This window comes from Myxine glutinosa, chromosome 4 (assembly GCF_964187855.1).
Source record: "Myxine glutinosa chromosome 4, kmMyxGlut1.1, whole genome shotgun sequence".
NCBI classification, from domain to species: domain Eukaryota; kingdom Metazoa; phylum Chordata; class Myxini; order Myxiniformes; family Myxinidae; genus Myxine; species Myxine glutinosa.
Genome location: NC_136264.1, coordinates 44,945,792 through 44,965,464, shown reverse-complemented (window position 1 = coordinate 44,965,464; position 19,673 = coordinate 44,945,792). Strand labels below are relative to the sequence as shown.

General features: G+C 41.7%; 1 protein-coding gene across 8 annotated transcripts in view; it reads left to right on the top strand.

The window, feature by feature from the left end:
• The window catches only part of LOC137424615 (ephrin type-B receptor 2), a 277,241-nt gene extending 257,793 nt beyond the window's left edge, over positions 1 to 19,448 (top strand). For all 8 annotated transcript variants that reach the window (XM_078775660.1, XM_078775661.1, XM_078775662.1 and 5 more), the window contains 6 exons: positions 1,096 to 1,343; positions 1,668 to 1,883; positions 7,002 to 7,151; positions 10,445 to 10,638; positions 11,672 to 11,827; positions 16,651 to 19,448. In XM_078775660.1, coding sequence (XP_078631786.1) covers positions 1,096 to 1,343; positions 1,668 to 1,883; positions 7,002 to 7,151; positions 10,445 to 10,638; positions 11,672 to 11,827; positions 16,651 to 16,759 — 1,073 coding nt within the window. In that variant the 3' untranslated portion in view covers positions 16,760 to 19,448. The remainder of the gene's footprint in view (positions 1 to 1,095; positions 1,344 to 1,667; positions 1,884 to 7,001; positions 7,152 to 10,444; positions 10,639 to 11,671; positions 11,828 to 16,650) is intronic.
• The last annotated feature ends 225 nt before the right edge of the window (positions 19,449 to 19,673 follow it).

The following is a 19,673-nucleotide window of genomic DNA, read 5'->3' as shown; positions in this document are numbered from 1 at the left end:
AAGCGATGGTGTTGAACAGCTGTTTTGAAGACCTGGAGGGAGGAGTGGGACTGAAGAGAGTGTGGGAGTTTGTTCTAGAGGCGGGAGAAAAGAGGAATGAAAGAGTGTTGGTGAGCAGAGTCTTGATTTTGGCAGTTTCACCAGAAGAGCGTTGCTGGTAGATATTGTGTATCCTGCAGGAATTTTTCGGGGACAAAGCACAGACGGAGCAGGGGGAGCTCGGCCGGAGACGAGTCGGTAGAAGACAGAAACCAAACAGACACAAAAAATTGTCTCCGGAAAACGATTCAACAAACAGGAAAAAAGAGGAAAAATATTGTTGAGTGGTGCAGTGAGTCCGAATTTTGCGAGTTGAAGCATGCATGTGTGGTGTACTGGAAGAGTGCATGCATTCTAGAGGAGTTGGAGAGGGTTGGAAGGCCGAGAGGGCAGTGGGAGCTAAACCGGAGGCGAGGCGGTGAAAAACAGAGGCCACCGACCTGTCTGCAATGCGAGAGCAAGAGGCATTGTGCTTCGCCCTCATCACAGGAGATACCAATTCGTTAAAGAGCTTATGATTTTACAGAATCTAGGAGAGACGCATATGTTGCTGGGGTACTACCCCATAGGGGAGAGCAGTTCTGTCATCGGCAAAGCCTTGTAGGCTGTGACGTGTTCTGATTTTTCAAGCAATGACTTGAAACGACAGAAGATGCCTAGTCTGCGGTTGGCTTCTGCGGCTGATAATGAAGAAGGCCCCATGCTGAGCATTTGTAGGTGATGACATATAACTAGTGTCCAGAACTGATCGTGTCGGTGCACAGGACACTGGAACCGTCGTGAGGATTCCCATGAATTAAAGAGACTCGTACGCCAAACCTCTTAACGGCATAACATGTTTCCCCAACATGAACACACTTTTAAACTCTCTGCTTATTGATATTCAGACACCAACCGCATTTCATATAGCTAAACAGTATATTGTTTTGAATGTTTATATTCATTCAAATTGATGGCATCCTCCAATTTTGTTTGGTTTACCAATGTCGAGAATGCTGCGACTTCCAGGCTCAAATGAAACTTGAACATTGGCACCACTCTCGCCCAATTCCACAGGGGAGTTTGGGGAGGTATGCAGCGGTCGTCTCAAGCTGCCTGGAAAGCGTGAGATGAGCGTCGCTATCAAAACGCTGAAGGCCGGTTACACGGATAGGCAGCGGAGGGACTTTCTGAGTGAGGCAAGCATCATGGGCCAGTTCGACCATCCCAATGTCATCCATCTGGAAGGCGTCGTGACCAAAAGCCGGCCCGTCATGATTATCACCGAATACATGGAGAATGGATCGCTTGACTCGTTTCTTCGGGTATGTGTGTTCCCCCATTTAAACGTTGGATCAACACAGTAAATGAGAATTTAATCTGGGATTCCAGCATTACAAGCAAAGGGCTGTGATGGGAACAACAAAGAGGTCAACCGAGTGATGCACAGAAAAATAATTGTACATATTATTTTTCTTTTATAACAATAATGATAACACTAAAAGATGTCAGCTGTAACAGTTATCATTGTTGTTACTTTAGTTATTTACAGTGAAAATCATATTCCTTCCTGTTGCTGTGATCGGTTGTCTATCCGATGATTGTTGTAATTGTGGGTCTGATGAGTCCTCGCTCTTGTGTTCCCGCAGCAAAACGACGGGCAGTTCACAGTGATCCAGCTTGTTGGAATGCTGCGTGGCATTGCAGCTGGAATGAAGTACTTGGCGGATATGAGCTACGTGCATCGAGATCTCGCTGCCAGAAACATCTTGGTGAACAGTAATCTTGTGTGTAAAGTGTCCGACTTTGGCCTGTCTCGTTTCCTCGAGGAGGACACTTCCGACCCGACGTACACCAGTGCCATGGTACGCTGCTGTGCTTCTTCGTTGTGCTTGAATCATGCAATGTATGTGAACATCAATTTCCTGCATAGTGTGTTGCTAGTGTTATTGATAGTGTGGTTCTCTCATGGTGTGACACTTATAACTTACAGGGGGTGTGTGTGTTTGTATGTGTGTGTGTGTGTGTGTGTGTGTGTGTGTGTGTGTGTGTGTGTGTGTGTGTGTGTGTGTGTGTTTGTATGTGTACTTACAGCATTACTCAACATTTTTGCACTCAGGAGTGCAGTAGCGCAGTTACTAGGGAGCGCAGTGGAACAAATAGTAAGGAATGACTAGGGGATGCAGTGAAGCAGCTACAAGGGGGTGCAGTGGAGCAGTTAGTAGGGGATTACTTGGGGTACAGTGGAGCAGTTACTTGGGGATTACTTGGGGTACAGTGAAGGAGTTACTTGGGGATGCAGTGAAGCAGCTACAAGGGGGTGCAGTGCAGCAGTTACTTGGGGATTACTTAGGGTACAGTGAAGCAGTTACTTGGGGATTACTTGGGGTACAGTGAAGCAGTTACTTGGGGATTACTTGGGGTACAGTGAAGCAGTTACTAGGGGATGCAGTGGAGCAGCTACAAGGGGGTGCAGTGGAGCAGTTAGTTGGGGATTACTTGGGGTACAGTGGAGCAATTACTTGGAGATGTAGTGGAGCAGTTACTTGGGGATTACTAGGGGTGCAGTGAAGTAGTTACTAGGGGATGCAGTGGAACAATTATTAGGGGATGCAGTGGAGCAGTTACTTGGGGATTACTTGGGGTGCAGTGAGGTAGTTACTAGGGGATGCAGTGGAACAATTATTAGGGGATGCAGTGGAGCAGTTATTAGGGGCCGCTTTGGAGCAGTTAGTAGAGGATTACTTGGGGATGCAGTGGAGCAGTTATGACGGGATGCAGTGAAGCAGTTACTAGGGGATTACTTGGGGTACACTGGAGCAGTTATTAGGGGGCGCATTGGAGCAGTTAGTAGGGGATTACTAGGGTATGCAGTGGAGCAGTTACTTGGGGATGCATTGGAGCAGTGTGTGTGTGTGTGTTTGTGTGTGTGTGTGTACACGTGCTCAGTGTTTGTTTGCCTGTTTTATTCTTTTTTTTCATTCCCATTTTGCTCATAATTACCAAGTCGTTTTCTGGATTTTATTTTAACTTTTAGTCGAGTTTCTTTTTTTCCCCATATTTGTCCTCCCACTGGAATTGTGTTTAGTTTTCATCACTTAGTTTAGGCCCAGCATGCTATCGGTCTCATTTGCTGCCAATATGGATGACGTGCTTTATTTTGCGTTGCTAGGCCAAGATGTCTCCTTGCCTTGTTTCCTCCTCTTTTCACATATGTTGGTGGTTAATCTGGATTCTGTCACTCGCCCGTCTTTCAAAGTAGCAGCTTAGAGGCGACACGTAAGGTTTCATGAGGTTTTGGCAGGCAGAGACTGCATTTAAACAGTTTAAAGGGTGTAATCATCCATCCTTAGATAGAGTCTGTCCTTCCAGCTCACAGCATTACTCAACATTTACCAATTCTACATTGGCCACAAATTATTGCCTTTTGGCTGCTTGTCTTGTCCACAGAACATCTACGCACACAGCCTTATAAGCACAAATGTAGTCATAACTTCGTACCTTATGAATGAGAGATACTTTTATGTGAGTACGAGTTAATAAAGCCATAAAAATAAATAAAGCTAGAAACCATTGTTTGGTAGAATCTTATTTTCCTTTTCCGACACCACGCTCTTCTTCTTTATTTCCCCTCAACCTCATTGTTCTCAAACTCCCTCTTCTTCTTCCTCTCGTACTGTTTCTTCTCTTTCCATTGGTGTCTTTGTATCAATCGCTTTTGTAATTGGGTTACCAAACTTGAATTTACCCGATTGTTGTTTTGCTCATTTTGTTTGAATGCTCTTTGACTTGTGCAAATATTCATGTTAATAAGTACATCTTTTTGGGGCTTATTATTCCCATCTTTTGGTCTATTTGTTTGAATTCTGTTTTTACATCCCCTTTTTTGTTTGACTTTGTGTTTGATTTTGTGGTTTTAATTCAATCACGGGCATGGCGGATGATTTGGCTGGCAAAGCATTGACATTTGTTCCCAAACAAAGATCTTCTGTGACTTTTAAAACTTTTCATTATATCAGTATGTTTGATTTTTAGAACATATATAAATGTTTTATTTATTGTACTTTTTATCAAGGCCCCTTAGTACACCTCCTCATTGAACTTTTGCCTTTGCTGGTGTCTTGGAAAATTTTGAGGATCTCATCTCCTTCGTATAACTTCTTGATGCCCTTTGTTAGACCCACTGAAATGGGACCCTCCATATATTGCAATTTTAGACACTCCTCCAGAAATGCTTCATCCTGCTGGGCCAAAGACCCCACCCCGCTTTCCTGCAAAAATAATGGAATGCTTTATGAAACACACACACAGTGGGAATATGCTTTTTTATATTCAACATGGATAATTAAGTGTTGTTATTGATATGAAAAGGTTTATGTTCACATCATCAAAGGTAGGCTTTGTGTTTGCGAAGCGAGAACTAAAGCCCAATGTGAGAGTAAGATCTGGAATAAGGAGGAAGATCTATAACTCAAACTGCTTGCCTTGGTTACCCATACATAAGATTACAGAAAAAAAAAAACAAAGTATTTCAAAATGCTGAAAGGAGTTATGTAATGCATGCTTAGACACCCGCGACCCCCACGCGATGTGCAATAACACTCGTTCATGTCCAACCACCCACTCACCCCCTCCCTTTGCATTACGTAATATATGGGCAATGGTAATGCTTGGGTGTGGCTCATCTGTCTTAAATATTTGATTTTGGGGGAACGTGAAAGCAGAGAAAATTCTTTCCTTGCCACGGTAAAATGCAGACCATGTCGCACTGTCGCAGCCTTGCGGAGTATGTCTGAACGGTTTGCTGTGCTGTCCTTCAGTGTGATTATAGCTTGCACCTAGAGTCCAGATGAGGTGGTGCTGGGTCAGTGAGTGAGGCAATGAAAGTGAAAAACAGCCTCTTCTGCAATCCCCCTGCTTCGAGCTGTTTGAATCGGGCCCAGAATCCATCGCCGAGTTTGATATCACGTGGATAGAAGCAGAGGGTTTATTTATTACAGTAATTTCTTTTTTTATTATTGCCCCTTCCTCCTTACGGTTCCCTCGCATGCCGTGGATGTCTGGTTATGGATGCTGTTGGGACTGTTATCTGCTTGAGGAAACAATGATCACAGACAGTGAAGCAGGATGTTCGAGTGTATTGTAATAAGTACACAAGCAGTGAACTGGGCAGTTTCAACATCGCATGAAACAAATGACCTGGCAAAGTGCAAATAACATAGAAGTACGATTCTTGGATTATTTTGTTGCTTTTGTTGAAAATCTCATGAAAGGGTAGCTGATGGGAAGTTTTGACAGGCATGTTGCTCTTTATACAACAACAACAACAACATGCATTTTTAAGGCCATTTTCCCTGCCAGAGCGGGGGTTAGCCTTGCGGTCCCCATGACAATCTTCTCCATTTTGCCCTATTTTCTGCATCTCTCCTTGTTAACCCCCTTTCCCGCATTTATTCTTCAACCACCTATAGCCAAGTCTTTCTCGGTCTTCCCCATCCTCTACTTCCTTCTACATTCATTTCCATCACTCATCTCAACCAGTCACTTTCATCCTTCCTCAACACATAACCAAACCGTCTCAACCTGTTTCTCTTCACAGCATCAATCACAGGCTCTATTCCCATCATCTTTCGCAATTCATCATTTGTCTTCCTCTCAACGATACTCCACACATCCACCGAACCATTCGCATTTCCAGCCTTCGTTGCTGCTCTATGTTCATTACCCATGTCTCGCTCCCATAAATCATAACACTTCTCACACATGCAGCATTCACCTTTCCCTTCAGCTTCAACGACACTCCCCTCCTCATCAGCACGTCACTCAGTTCCCAAAACTTCTTCCATGCACATCTCACTCTAGCAACCGTTGCCGAGTCTGATTCACCTTCTCCATTCAGCATGTCTCCGAGGTAGCAAAATGCTTTCACACCTTCCAGCTTCACTCCATCTCCAAGATCCAACTCAACATTTCCTCCATCTGCAGCTCCCTCTGTGCACACCTTACACTTGAATGTAGCTGCCACACTGGTTAATGACCCTCTCAAACCACTACAATTTTGAAGAACCCACTCAGCGCACATTGTACATTGAATGGAGTTCACTCCGACACCCTTCCTGCACACAGTACACGGCCACCTCCCTGTTCTTTCCACCTCACCACATGCTTTACCACTTGCCATCACCTTCGTCTTTCCGATATTCACCATCAGACATTTTGCCTCCATACATTCCTTCCACTTTTTCATCTTCTCCTTCAGTCCAGCCATACTCTCCCCAATCAACACCAGATCATCTGCATACAACAACTCCCACGGTAAACCTTCCTTTACATTCTGAGCCAGCACCTCCATCACAGCTACAAATAGTAGTGGATTTAGTACTGGCCCCTGATGCACTCCCACCTTCACCTCAAACTCACCACTGTTCCCGTCCTTCGTCCTTACAGCTGTGCGCGCTCTTTTGTACATTGCCATCAATAGTAGTGGATTTAGTACTGACCCCTGATGCACTCCCACCTTCACCTCAAACTCACCACTGTTCCCGTCCTTCGTCCTTACAGCTGTGCGTGCTCTTTTGTACATTGCCATCACTACTCTGATCAACCATTCGTCCACTCCTAACTTCCTCAATGCCCATGTCACTACTTCACGTGGAACCCTATTAAATGCTTTCTCCAGATCAACAAACCCAAGAAACAACTTCTTCCTCTTCTCATATACTGCTCCTGCAACTGACTTACAATAAAAAGCGCGTCTCTTCCTGGCATAAATCCAAACTGCATTTTTTCGATCTTCACTTTGTTCCTTATCCTCTTCTCCAACACCCTTTCCAATACCTTCATTCCATGCTCTAATAACTTTATCGCTCTATATGATATCATGCTCTTTATGCACGCATTATTCATTGTTAAGTGGCACGATGAATTCTACATACAAAACACACTTAGATTGTTATCCCTGCTGACAACAATGTTCTCTTCAGGGTGGTAAGATTCCCATCCGATGGACGGCGCCGGAGGCGATTCAGTACCGCAAGTTCACCACAGCAAGTGATGTGTGGAGCTATGGCATCGTAATGTGGGAGGTGATGTCTTACGGGGAACGGCCCTACTGGGACATGAGCAACCAGGATGTGAGTTACTGTACTTGTCCTTATCTTCGCCTTACTTGGACTCTCTACATCTGACAACTATTTCATCATAACTCCTCATGCCAATTGCATAATTCATATTAAACCAGAAATATGAATCCTAAGCCATTTAGGTTCGGTCTTCCTGGCCCGGACTGATCTTTCTCGAATTCATAGCCTCGGTTTCCATCTCCTCTGAATTTGACCCAGTGATCCCAGCTTCCCTTCCTGTTTGTGTGCTGCTCCGCAGCCCTCATATAATCTCTTAATTAAAGTCTGCTCAGGTTTCCCATGCCCCAGGGGCACATTGTGTTTGGGAACAAAGGTAGCCCGTCCTCTGGCCCCGACCGGCAATGCCTGCCTAACTGGCAAGAAACAAAGCGCGGGAAATGAGAGGGCCAACGAGGGAGTGATGGTGCTGTGGTAGCTATAATTTGGCAAAGAATAGCACAAAATTTGTCAAATGATGAATGTGCAAAGAATTTCAGCAAATGCCCGAGGGTTGCATGTTTGTTCTTTTGATTCTTCTTCTTCTTGATGTAGCATTGGCAGAGGAGGAATGGGATTTACCCAATCATTTTATTTTTCCAATCTAAATGCTTTATTTTTGCTCGTTTGAGATTGCAAACCACTTTATAGTAAAACATGAAGCGTAAACTTTCAAATTAACTTGGTGAAGAGTGCAAGAATAATACAATGGTTCAGAGTTCATTTATAGATTTATCAAAACAATTGATGCCCTGACTATTTATTCAACAAAAGAAATGGTTGGTATTGGGAGGATATTGAAAATTGAAGTCACCACCAACAGGCACAGCTGCCTCGTAAGCAAGGCCCAGATTCGATGTTTTAACCACTGAGTGGTCGTAATGTCAGACCTGATCCTTGCCTGCTTGACAGCTACTTGATAGTTGGTGGTGCCTCCAGTTTTGTTTTGGTTCCTACATTTCATTCATTTGGTGGTTGCTTCACTATTGGTTGTAGAGGAAGGTGTAGTACAGAGTTAGATCATTCACATGGAAAGAAACTCTGCTTGTGGAGCTGACATGTCATTTATCTTGATCAGCACTAAAAATCAGTGGGTCGGAGGAAAGGCAGGGGACACCAATTTTTGAGGAGCAAGAGACTGTAAAAGTCACAAATCCAGGCACGGAATTGCCAACTCCCTACTTGTAACCCTTACCTCTGCCACAGCACATGGCGCATGATGTGCCCATAACTTCTCATTAAGTGTGGGCCTTGTGAGGCCCCTCCAATGCACAGCCAGTCCACATCCTAAATTGACCTCTGCAATGCCATAAAAAATTTAACACATGGAAGAGCAGCTTGATTTAATAAAAAATTCCCTACCTTACCTTTTTCTGCTTTGGCACCATTTAATTACCGCTGGCTTTGTGTGATCTTCTTCTTCTTCACCTCACACTTTCTTCGTTAGTTTGCTTACTGAACGCATGATGATCATCAATTCTGAATTTGCACTTGAAGATTTTTGTGTTGATATTTTCATATTTACTGTTCTTCTTCATTTTCTTCTTTGCAACCTGCACCGTATCCTTCGGTAGCTTTGGCTCGTATGAGAGGATGTTGAATTTGTGCATGGCCTTGGCAAACTTGATCATTTTTTTCCTTCATATTTCAGCTTGTTATCATATGTCCTGCCAATCATTCCAATTGTAGGAGGTTTGAAGAGTCTTCCTAACATCCATGCCCTAATGCTGATGTTGTATTGTTTCCAAGAGAAGTAAATAAAAATTCACAAGTCCGAAATTCTATTGGTTCTTCTTGATTCCCCGAGCTACAGAAATCAACCTTGCATGATAAATCACTCTTGGCTTCAACTAATGGTTATTAATTGGAATCTAATTTGCATCTCGATGCAAAAAATATTCCCTAATCACATTCTTGTCAGTTTTTGTGTATTTTAAATTTGTCGCACACGGCCGCACTCCACTCAGCCATTCATCTTGGAGAGGATCATTTTTTTCCTCCCTGCATTCATAACTGGGGAATATTTAATAGTTAAGACAAGGTGTCGTACCTGCTCAATAGTTACAGCAATATCCGATGCACCATGGTAACACAATGGTGCAATCAGGAAATCAAAGGGGGTTCTCTTAATCTGCTTCCTTGAAAATGTGGAATTTGGAAGCAGATTTCTACAAATCTTCATTTGGAGTATTTCCTGAGAATTGTGGATTTTATGTTATACTAGTAAATTCAGTTGGCTGGGGAGTATTGGCTCCCTTCCTCAAACGGCAGTAGTTCTATTTGTTCCGCAACACAAGGACCATGGGTACACATCAGACGCATCTCCTCGGACCCTTTACTTTGGCAACGTCGACAGAGTTGTCATATTTAGCACTCGCTTCGACATCTGCTCTCTCTTCTCTTTATTATAAAAAGCTTCAACATGCCAGCATTTTTCACCATTGAAGGGTGATGCTTTATTGATATTCCGCCTTTCATCTTACGTTTTCCTTTGTCAATACATCTGCCAAGCTGTCGGCTTGTGTTAACACAACCTGCTCTCCAGCTTCCATGGTGATTCACCCTCTGGCCTTTCACACCTTTCTTGACAGTCAGAAATTTCATCTTGACTACATTAACCCATGACATTTCCACTCCTTGTGTAGTGCTTTCAAAACCATCATGATGAAAACTCATGGAATTCGTTTTGCTGTGGTTATTATTGTTATTGATTTATTATTATTTATTACACACAATTGCTGAGTAATCAAATGCTCACTTACCTGCTCTGATTGTCCTATTCATCCATGTGGATTCAAATCTGTTGATTGAAATGAAAAAGTTACAGCAGAACAGCCAATTGGTGTGTTCTCTATAGTGTGAACCAATCGGAACAATACATTCGAGGACCCAATCAATGGCTCCCATTTCTGATATAAAGTCGATTAACTTAAACACACACCCGACCAATCAGAACCTTATTCTCAAAAACCAATCAAGAGCTACCTTGTCCGTTCCTTTCGTGGTAGAAATTATTGGTGAGATTACCCCAAGATAAAAGTCTCAAGGCTCTGTGTTCAGGCTGACACTTCCTGAGGTTGTTTTCATCATGGGCTAAGAAAAACCACATTTGTTGTCTTCTGCATGAGTAATAAAAAGAACACAGGTCTAATGGAACACCATGTGGATTATAAACATCATAATTTACATGTATGTTGTGTCGGTGAGGGAGATTTGAAGTGTCAGAGCTCATAAGGTGTTCCTCATATTTGAGGGTGAGATTTAGGTCACCGGTTGAGTGGGTCTTCTTTTCCACCGCACTCTGGCAGGTAATCAACGCCATTGAGCAGGACTATCGGCTCCCTGCTCCAATGGACTGCCCGGCTGCTCTGCACCAGCTAATGCTCGATTCCTGGCAGAAGGAGCGTGCGGAGCGGCCCAAGTTTGGGCAGATTGTCAATACGCTGGACAAGCTCATCCGCACACCAGCCAGCCTTAAAACTGTGGCTTGCGTCACCCCCGGGTAAGCCGCCCCTACACCTTGCATTACGACGGCTTAATAATTGCATACATCTGTTGCGTTCCGTTCAAATCTCTTTGGAAATTTGAACCTTTGATACTCTGTGTCCAATTGTGCATCTTGCAAGATAAATCTTTAACACAATGCAAATTTATGACTTGAGGGTCTCCTCCATACATGGTTTAATTGATTGCATTTTATTAAACTCTTTGTTGCAATGATTTTGTTTTTTCGCAGGGATATTTTGGATATTTCAGGTATAGCTAGGCTTTGCCAAGAGTTCACCGTATTTCACAATGAGAATGTTCAATGACATTATAATTGTGAAAGGGCTGACTATGGCGATTATTTAATTTGTTTCCAACACAATAAGATGATAATCATTCAGATTACTTCGTTCTTAACTGAAAGGACTATTTAATTTAGCCACCTAAACCTTTCACACCGATCATAGATTATCCAGTTTAAAACAAATCTATCTGCAATGATACCAATATCAACATCAGTGCCACATTTCAATGAGAATCTCCAAACGACGCGACTTCCCGAGCAGAACAGGTCGGACTGATAGATGGTCGATAACCCTGCAAATAGACATTCATTCTCGTGCCCTTTTCCTCATACAAAAAGCTGATTGTATCTGCCTTTTGGAGGTTAGCTGCAGGTTTTGCGATTATCACCATAATGAAGTAACTGGAGCCTGTGCAGATGGATCTCTCGATAGGGAGCCGTGTGAACGGTCAGGCCGCACCACTGATTGAAAACCTCTACCATGCATGGGCATAATGGCCGCCTTCAGTACGCATTACAAGCAGGGAACATTACCTAATGAACCGCCCGGTTGTGTAATACAAAGACATATTCATTTTTAAACAATATCGGATGGCATGGGTGATCGTTTCCTCTTTCTTCCATTGCTTATTGACTGTTGAACATGACAAATCGCCTCCATTCAATGCCTTGATCAAATGAAGTAATCCCACTTATTTTGACTTTTTTCTTTTCCAACTTGATCATTTATTGGCCCTGACCTCAGAATCTCTCAGCCTTTGCTCGACCGAACCCTCCCGGATGTCACGAGCTTTGCGACAGTGGACGAGTGGCTGGACGCCATAAAGATGGGTCGCTACAAGGAAAACTTTGCCAACGCTGGATTCAGCTCCTTTGATGTCGTGTCTCGCATGACGGCGGAGTGAGTTCCTAAAACCAAATTTGGTCCTGTTTTTGATTATTTCACTCTTAAACCTGATGAAAAACAGGTCGTTTCTTGTTTTGATTAAGCATAAATTTGATTAGAAGATTTTTTAAAATATCTGTGTCATTGTATATGTAGTGAGAGACATAAGGAGCCTAGGAATAGAAATGTAAACTGAAATAACAATGGAGATTTATTATTATTATTATTATTATTGAAGTTCGCCCTTAACAAGTTGGAAAGCCACTATTTTGTAAAGAGATGCAAAGAAAAAGAAGAAGATGAAAAACTGGCAAAACCTTCACCTCGTCCTGAACCAGGAAACCTCTTCACAGGATCCACTGTCCGGGCGGGGGTAACTAAGCCAAGAAGAAAAATAAGTTTTCCTTCCCCCATGGACCCAATACATTTGCAATACAATACAGTTATCTTCTTGAGGAAACAGACACAAAATAAACCCCTATTATGATTAATTGTATTTGAAACAAATTTATAAAAAATAATAGTGAAAATAATAAAATAATAAAATTTTAAATCCTTTCAATTATCTTATGTATTTTTGTCTCTTATGGGATTCATTTTAGGAGAGGTAGGGATGAAATCAGTGATGAAAGTGACAGTGGAGACTTGCTCACACAGGCATTAAAGCTTTTCGAAAAGCTGTACAACATTGTGTTGTAGGGTGGAAAATTGACAGAATGAAGCTGAAAAGAACAGTTGGACAAAGGATATCTTCTCTTCAGATGCAATAGGAAGGTCACAAATAAGCAATGGAGATTTGTGAGAGTAGAGAAGCTCATGGGAAGGAATGGGAGAATAAATTAGGTGGTGATGGGCTGCCATGTTGAAAGATTGCAGGGTTAAGAATGAGATGACAGACTCAGCGAGCTGAGTCCACAGACATGAAAAGAGTGCGACAAAGGAGCGGAGGTGAATTGAAAGCTAAAAAGTTGGGGAAATCCAAGAAGTTCCAAAGACAGCACCTCTTTCAGAAGGTGACCAAGGAATTAGACGAGGTAATTTGCTACACACCTTTATGAAGAGACTTGGTGAGGGAGAAGACTTTTCATCATTGAATGATATATTCCAGGTCACAGGCATGGATTTATTTTGGAAAGGGGAGGTGGGAGGGCATACAAGAAAGCAGCCATAGCTTGACTCGATGATGGATTAACAATTATTTATCACAGGGTAGAATAATCCTCAAGATTTCCATCGAAAGTGATCATGGAAATCTGCCAATCATGAAAAGGCGGAATATCGGAAAAAAAAAAAATTGGGAAAAATCTGTCAACCAATTTAGTAGGCCCTGAATCAGATTCATTCTCAACTTTTAAATCACTCAAATCACGTGCCTTCTCAGCTTTCAATGCTGTTGGAAACTACCATCGAATCGTGTATGCAATTTTCACAATTTCACAATTGACATTCACAATTTTCCATGATGAAGACATTCCTCTGGTATGGTCCCACTAAAGGCCATATACAGTGGAACACCCAGGGTAGACACACAGGTTTTGAGGATCGGGTCACTAATATAATCAGGGCCAGTTACAAAAACAGTGTCAAGGTTGAAGAGATACGATTCCATGTTTGGGAGAGCAAAGCTTGGTTGTTGCTTGAAGCAGCTAGTCAGGTACCTGGGCCTCTTCAGCAAATATATATATATATATATATATCTCTCTCTCAGAAACACTGCTTCATCATCAGTATTGACTAGCCTTGATGGTGTAATGGTCAGAGCATCCACTCTGAGTCTGGGAGGTTGGCGGTTCGACTTCGGGCACATTCATATCAAAGACTTTAAAAATAGGATGTGCTGCTTCCTTGCTTGACGTTCAGCTTTTAAATAGGATAGAGTACGGATAAACAACCATTGTTGGTCATAATAGCACATGTTTTTATTGGCCAAATGGCCTCCCTCCAGTGTCAACGTTCATTGTAAGAGAACTCATATCGTTGTTATTATTGTGTCCTGGATCTGCTATGCGAAGGGACAGGTGAAGAGTTTCCACCAGGCTTAGGAAGCTGGGGAGTGGTCAGAAAGGTCTGAACTCAGATGAGCTTGGAATTGAGCTGTGGCTCACCTGATGAGAGACGAGCATTCTTGCATGCTTTATTAAGTGATTGGAGAATCCCATAAGTAGGAGTAAAAAAAAGCAAGATGCTTTTTAACAATTGGCTCACAACATAATTCAGTAAATCAAGGGCATTACTTTGGAAGCCAGCTGCAGGTATGAACGGATTACATTGATGGAGATAAGTTTGTTATGTTGAATTTTCTGTCTGGCAATCAAACCAAATTGAAAATAATTCCAGAAGGGAAACTTACTGTTTTTAAGGGTGTCATAAAGGACACAAACCAGCCTAGTGTTGGCTTAGCGGTTAGGGTGCAGGCTTGGGGTCCTAGGATCCTGAGTTTCAATCCCGGTCGATCGCTGAATTAACACCAGGGGGGTTGACTCAGCCTGTCATCCTTCCGAGGTCGGCAAATTGAGTACCAGCTTGCTGGGATGAATGATCCTGGTGTGTACCCCGATTTAGAATAGGTACCCCGATTTAGTATAGGTACCCCGATTTAGAATAGGTACCCCGAATGATCCCAGTAGGTATCCCGATTTAGAATAGGTACACCGTATCCCTGCACATCGTAAGAGGCGATTAAAAGTTGGCTTCAGGAAGGGAATCCGGCCATAAAAACATTGCCTCAAACAGGGAACCATGATTGTCATGGGGCCCACAAGGCTAACCCCCGCTCTAGCAGGGAAAAATGGCCTTAAAACGATCATTCATAAACGACACAAACCACAGGCATGAATAACTAATATGACGTATTAAATAAGGTGGTGTAAAAAATGCTGCAACATCAGCAGAAAAATTCTGAAAAAAATTCCACAACCTTTAAAATCTTTATTTTATTTCAATTGACTAATATACAGTCACGAGAAAAAGTAAGTACACCCCATCTAAAGTTTTGACTTTTTCAACATATTTCAACATACAGCTATTTGATCTTCATTTAAACAATATTGATAGATAAAGGTGATATAATAGAACAAATATCATGAAACATTTACATTTTGTAGTCTATTGTACAATTTAAATAAACATAAATGCAAATTTCACATGTGGAGAAAGCAAGTACACCCTTGGCTCTAATAGGTGGTATTGCCCCCTTTGGCAGAAACAACCTCAAGTAGGCGTTTCTTATAACTGTCTACCAGTCTCTAACATCGACTGGGAGAAAATTCTGTCCACTCCTCCATGCAGAATTCTTTCAGCTGTGCGATGTTTGGGGGGTTTCTTGCATGCACAGCTCGTTTCAAATCCCCCCACAACATCTCGATGGGATTTAGATCCGGGCTTTGACTTGGCCATTCCAGAACCCTCCATTTCTTTCTTTTCAGCCATTCCTTGGTGGATTTACTGGTATGTTTAGGGTCATCGTCATGTTGCAAGGTTCACCTTCGGTTGAGCTTCAACTTTCCGACAGATGGCCTCACATTATCCTCAAGCACCCTCTGGTACAATGAAGAATTTATAGTGGATTATATGATGGTGAGCTCCCCAGGCCCTGATGCAGCAAAGCTGCCCCAAACCATAATTTTCCACCACCATGCTTTACAGTTGGTATCAGGTTCTTGTGGTCAAATGCTGACTTTGTTTTTCGCCAAACATGTCTTCTGGTACTGTGGCCAAATAGCTCCACCTTTGACTCATCTGTCCAGAGCACATTGTTCCAAAAGTGCTGGTCTTTGCCGAGGTGTTCATTGGCAAACTTTAGTCTTGCCCTGATGTTCTTTCTGGACAGAAAAGGTTTCCTCCTGGCACACCTCCCATGTAGATCAAATTTGTGCAGCCTCTTTCTAATGGTAGACTCGTGCACTTTGACATCAACAGTGGCAAGAGCTACCTGTAGGTCCCGTGATGACATTCCGGGGGGCTTCGAGACTTCTTTCAGCATCTTGCGGTCTGCTCTCGGGCTGAACTTGCTGGGGCGGCCTGGCCTGAACAAGTTGGCAGTTGTTTGGAATCTTCTCCACTTGTAGATGATCTTCTGGACAGTCGAATGATTGATTTCAAATTGTTTGGAGATCTTTTTAAATCCCTTCCCAGACTCGTAGGCATCTATAACCTTCTTTCTGAAGGCCTCAGAGAGTTCTTTTGATCTAGGCATGGTGACGCCGCACACTTCAACAACAAAGGGCAAACCAAACTAAATGTCTGAGGTTTATATAAGACAGGTTCCTCCAAGATCCTCTCTAACGATGTTTTAATCATTTGCACCTGAGCTGGTGCACCTGCTTCTAATTTAAGGTATTTGAAGGAGTGATAAATGTAGGGGTGTACTTACTTTTTCCACATGCGAAATGTGCAATTATGTTTATTTAAATTATACAATGGACTACAAAATGTAAATGTTTCATGATATTTGTTATATTATATCACCTTTATCTATCAATATTGTTGAAATGAAGATCAAATAGCTGTATGTTGAAATATGTTGAAAAAGTCAAAACTTTACATGGGGTGTACTTACTTTTTCACATGACTGTACTTGGACATTCTCGAACAAAAATCTCCTTTTTGGCACTTTCAAACCCTTCTGTAGTTGGACAAAATATCAGGGCATTTTATGTCATCACGACCAATCAAATTTGCCACTCGCAGACCCCGCCATGTTCTTATTTCAATGTGTTCTATTAACTCTCCAGTTATTATTTTTGTTTGTTGAAAGTATTTTTGATTTTTTAACATCATTTTTATTGTTGGTATTAACTCTTGTTTATTTTTTTTGCTTTCATTTACCTTCACCACAGGGACATTCTCAGGATTGGGGTTACATTAGCTGGACATCAGAAAAAGATTTTGAACAGCATACAAACGATGCGTGTACAGATGAACCAGATTCAGACGGTGCAAGTTTGAAGGATGCTCAGCAGAAAACGCAGCCATTGGGAATAACTTTCCTGGACCCTGCTGCTTGTTGATCTTAAACTAAAGGACCTCTTCTTTGAAGCAACTTACAAAGGGGGTGGATTTTTGTCTGTCCCCTTTGCGTTGTTAGTTCGGTGTTTTTCTTATCAGTGCCGAAATTACCGGATGGTTGTTGAAGGATATTCACGCTGTGCTCTACGAAATGCCAAAATTCCAAAGTAGGCTGAACTTTGCTCAGGACATTTTCTGTTTGAACGTTCCAACACGTCGAGGAGAACACACAGTCCTGCGTTCTCACAAAGCACTCATGAAACTGTGGATTTTTAAGAGTTGATTGTGCACCTGATGCCTGTTGTGGTGAAGGAGGAAACAATAATAATAATAAACAGCCTGCGGAACAGTGATGAGCTGTGAAGAAGAGGAATGCGAGACTTTACGTAACACTTCCGGGCCTGAGATTGTTGGCTGCAGGAGAATGAAAGAAACTTGAAAAATAGGATTTTTCAAAGACATCAGCATCGGTGCAAATGTGTTTTGTCTGTCACCTCTGCAAGGGTGAGAGCATTGTATCAGCAAAGGAGAAGATATATGACACCTATGATCCTTAAATCTTAATCTCTGCAGCTATATTGCGTTTAGAATCACTTACCTGTGTGTAAATGAGACTTATGAGCCCGTGGTCATAAACAATAAACATCTTTCGTTAAAACCTCTCGAAATGCTCTTTTCTTTAAAAAAAACCTTTGCTGGATACAATGTTCTCATTATTTTGCAGATCGTTTGAAGTTGTTTTCGGGTTTAATGTTCCGGGCAAGCGGATAGTTCAAATGTGGTACTGCTAAACTTAGCGTGGCTTTTAAAGTATTGGCTTAAGCATTCGTTTGTTCAAAAAGAACGTGGTGCTGAATGTACGTTCCATACCTTTTGTATCTGGATGAGTTGAGATTGAAATCAAATGCCATGGGTATTAAATTGTAGCCGATTGTGAGGTTGATTTTGCCGAATTTTTGCTCTGTTGTCTTCATGTTGAAGAACCGTTAAATTTTTTTTTTTTAATTGAAAAAGTTTGTATTGATACATCAACAGTCGGTTCCAAACAGTTTATTAATCGAGGCTCAACATCGTCCGACGGACATTGTTTTAAAGTGATTACTTTCTTTCTGAGTAAATTAAGAGTAGTTGCAAGGCATCTACATTATTTTTCTTTTTTATGTAAATGCGATACATGTTGCATTGAGAGTTTCTTGAATTTTATTTTTATTGCTCATTTTTTTTTGTCTGGAGCAGTGGGAGAGGAATTGGGTCGGGTGAGATTATTCGCATACTTTAATCTTCAAGATAACTGCCAGTGTGCTTAAACTTGGTTACACCTGGGGAAATTGAGTTTAACGAGGTAGTGTGGAATGGAAATTCTTGTCGGAAAGATTCTGACAGATTGTGCGCGTCTCGCTTTCATGAAAGCGAACACACTTTTGAACAAGAAATCCATGTTTTTAGAGAACACAATTATTATTTGATCACATCGTTCTTGATACGTTTATTGGTTTGGTTTATGAACGTGCAAGGATGGTGTTTAGCATCTGATGAACCCAAGCTTGTACAGGTGACACAGAACTGCACCATTTGATGCGTCTACTGAGGGAAGTCTTACATCTTTTTCGAGCCACTTTAGGAATTCAGATTTTGTATATTCAGTCCCAACTATTGGATTTCTAATTACCATTTTACTTCGATTGGGTTGCTTGATGAAACCTCAAAAAAAAAAGTAGAAATCTGCAATACTTTCATTGGTTACTGAGCTGTGTAGAACTGAGGCCTGAACATAGATAGAAGACTAGTTTTATATAAATAAAATAAGAGTAGTTTAGTATTTAATTTATTCCTTGTCCAGAGCTGACAATTATGTAGATAGACTTTTTTCCACATTGTGAACTTCGCACTCTTTTGCAATATCATTTCCGCCCTAACATTTGGTATGTTGGAGAGTATGCTAAAAGTGTTTGACAAACAGTAGAAAATGTGACAAATGCTAGTAAAACATGGTTAATTTACCATTTTGTTATGATGTAGCAACACTAAAAATTGACTAATACTTTGCGTGCATTTGAAATAGCACTTGATTTTTTGTTTATGATACAGATGATAAAGTTAAAAAATGTTTCCCCCACGTTTCAAAATTAAAACATGATCGATTGTTCATTTGACAAAAAGCATGCGTCGGGTCGCTGAAGCTTCATTTCAATATGAACTTTTTTGTTTATATTCTCTTTGTTTACTTTTTGACCATTCAAAAGCTGTTTGCTGTACTTACAGCACCTAAGTGACCGCATTTCTGTGCATGTTTTGAAGAGTCTTGGTGTCAAATCTTGTACAATATGTACATTTAGCTTTCCGCTGTTATTGTAATGTTAGCCTGTCGTTTGTAGGGCATGGCGTGCCATGTGGAATTATCTGTGCTAATCACAAAACGGAGTAAAGCACACGGCATTTTGTGTTTAGAAGTTAGTTTATTGCACTGTCTTCCACATGTGACAGGCTTTGTTGTGCGCAACCGGTCGCTGCGTCTGCGCATGCACCATCTCGCGTCACTTCCTGTCCAAAAAAGGTTTCCGTGTACTTGCTGTATTTAAAATGCTGCTTTTTTCGTTCATAGACATATTAAAAGCTTTCAGACAAAGTAGTTTCTGTCAAATTTATCGTGGTTTTTTTCATTTGCAAAACTATGTTTTACAACTTTATATGTTTAATATGACGCTACTGCAAAGCCGCAATGAGCCGGAGAAGCCAAAGCCTCCATTGAACTTTTTCGCAATTGTTTATGCATACTTCCGCATCCGCAAGATGGCGGCCTCCATGGAGCGATTTGTTGCGTCAAAGCTTCGAAATTCTCAAAGGATCCAGCAAA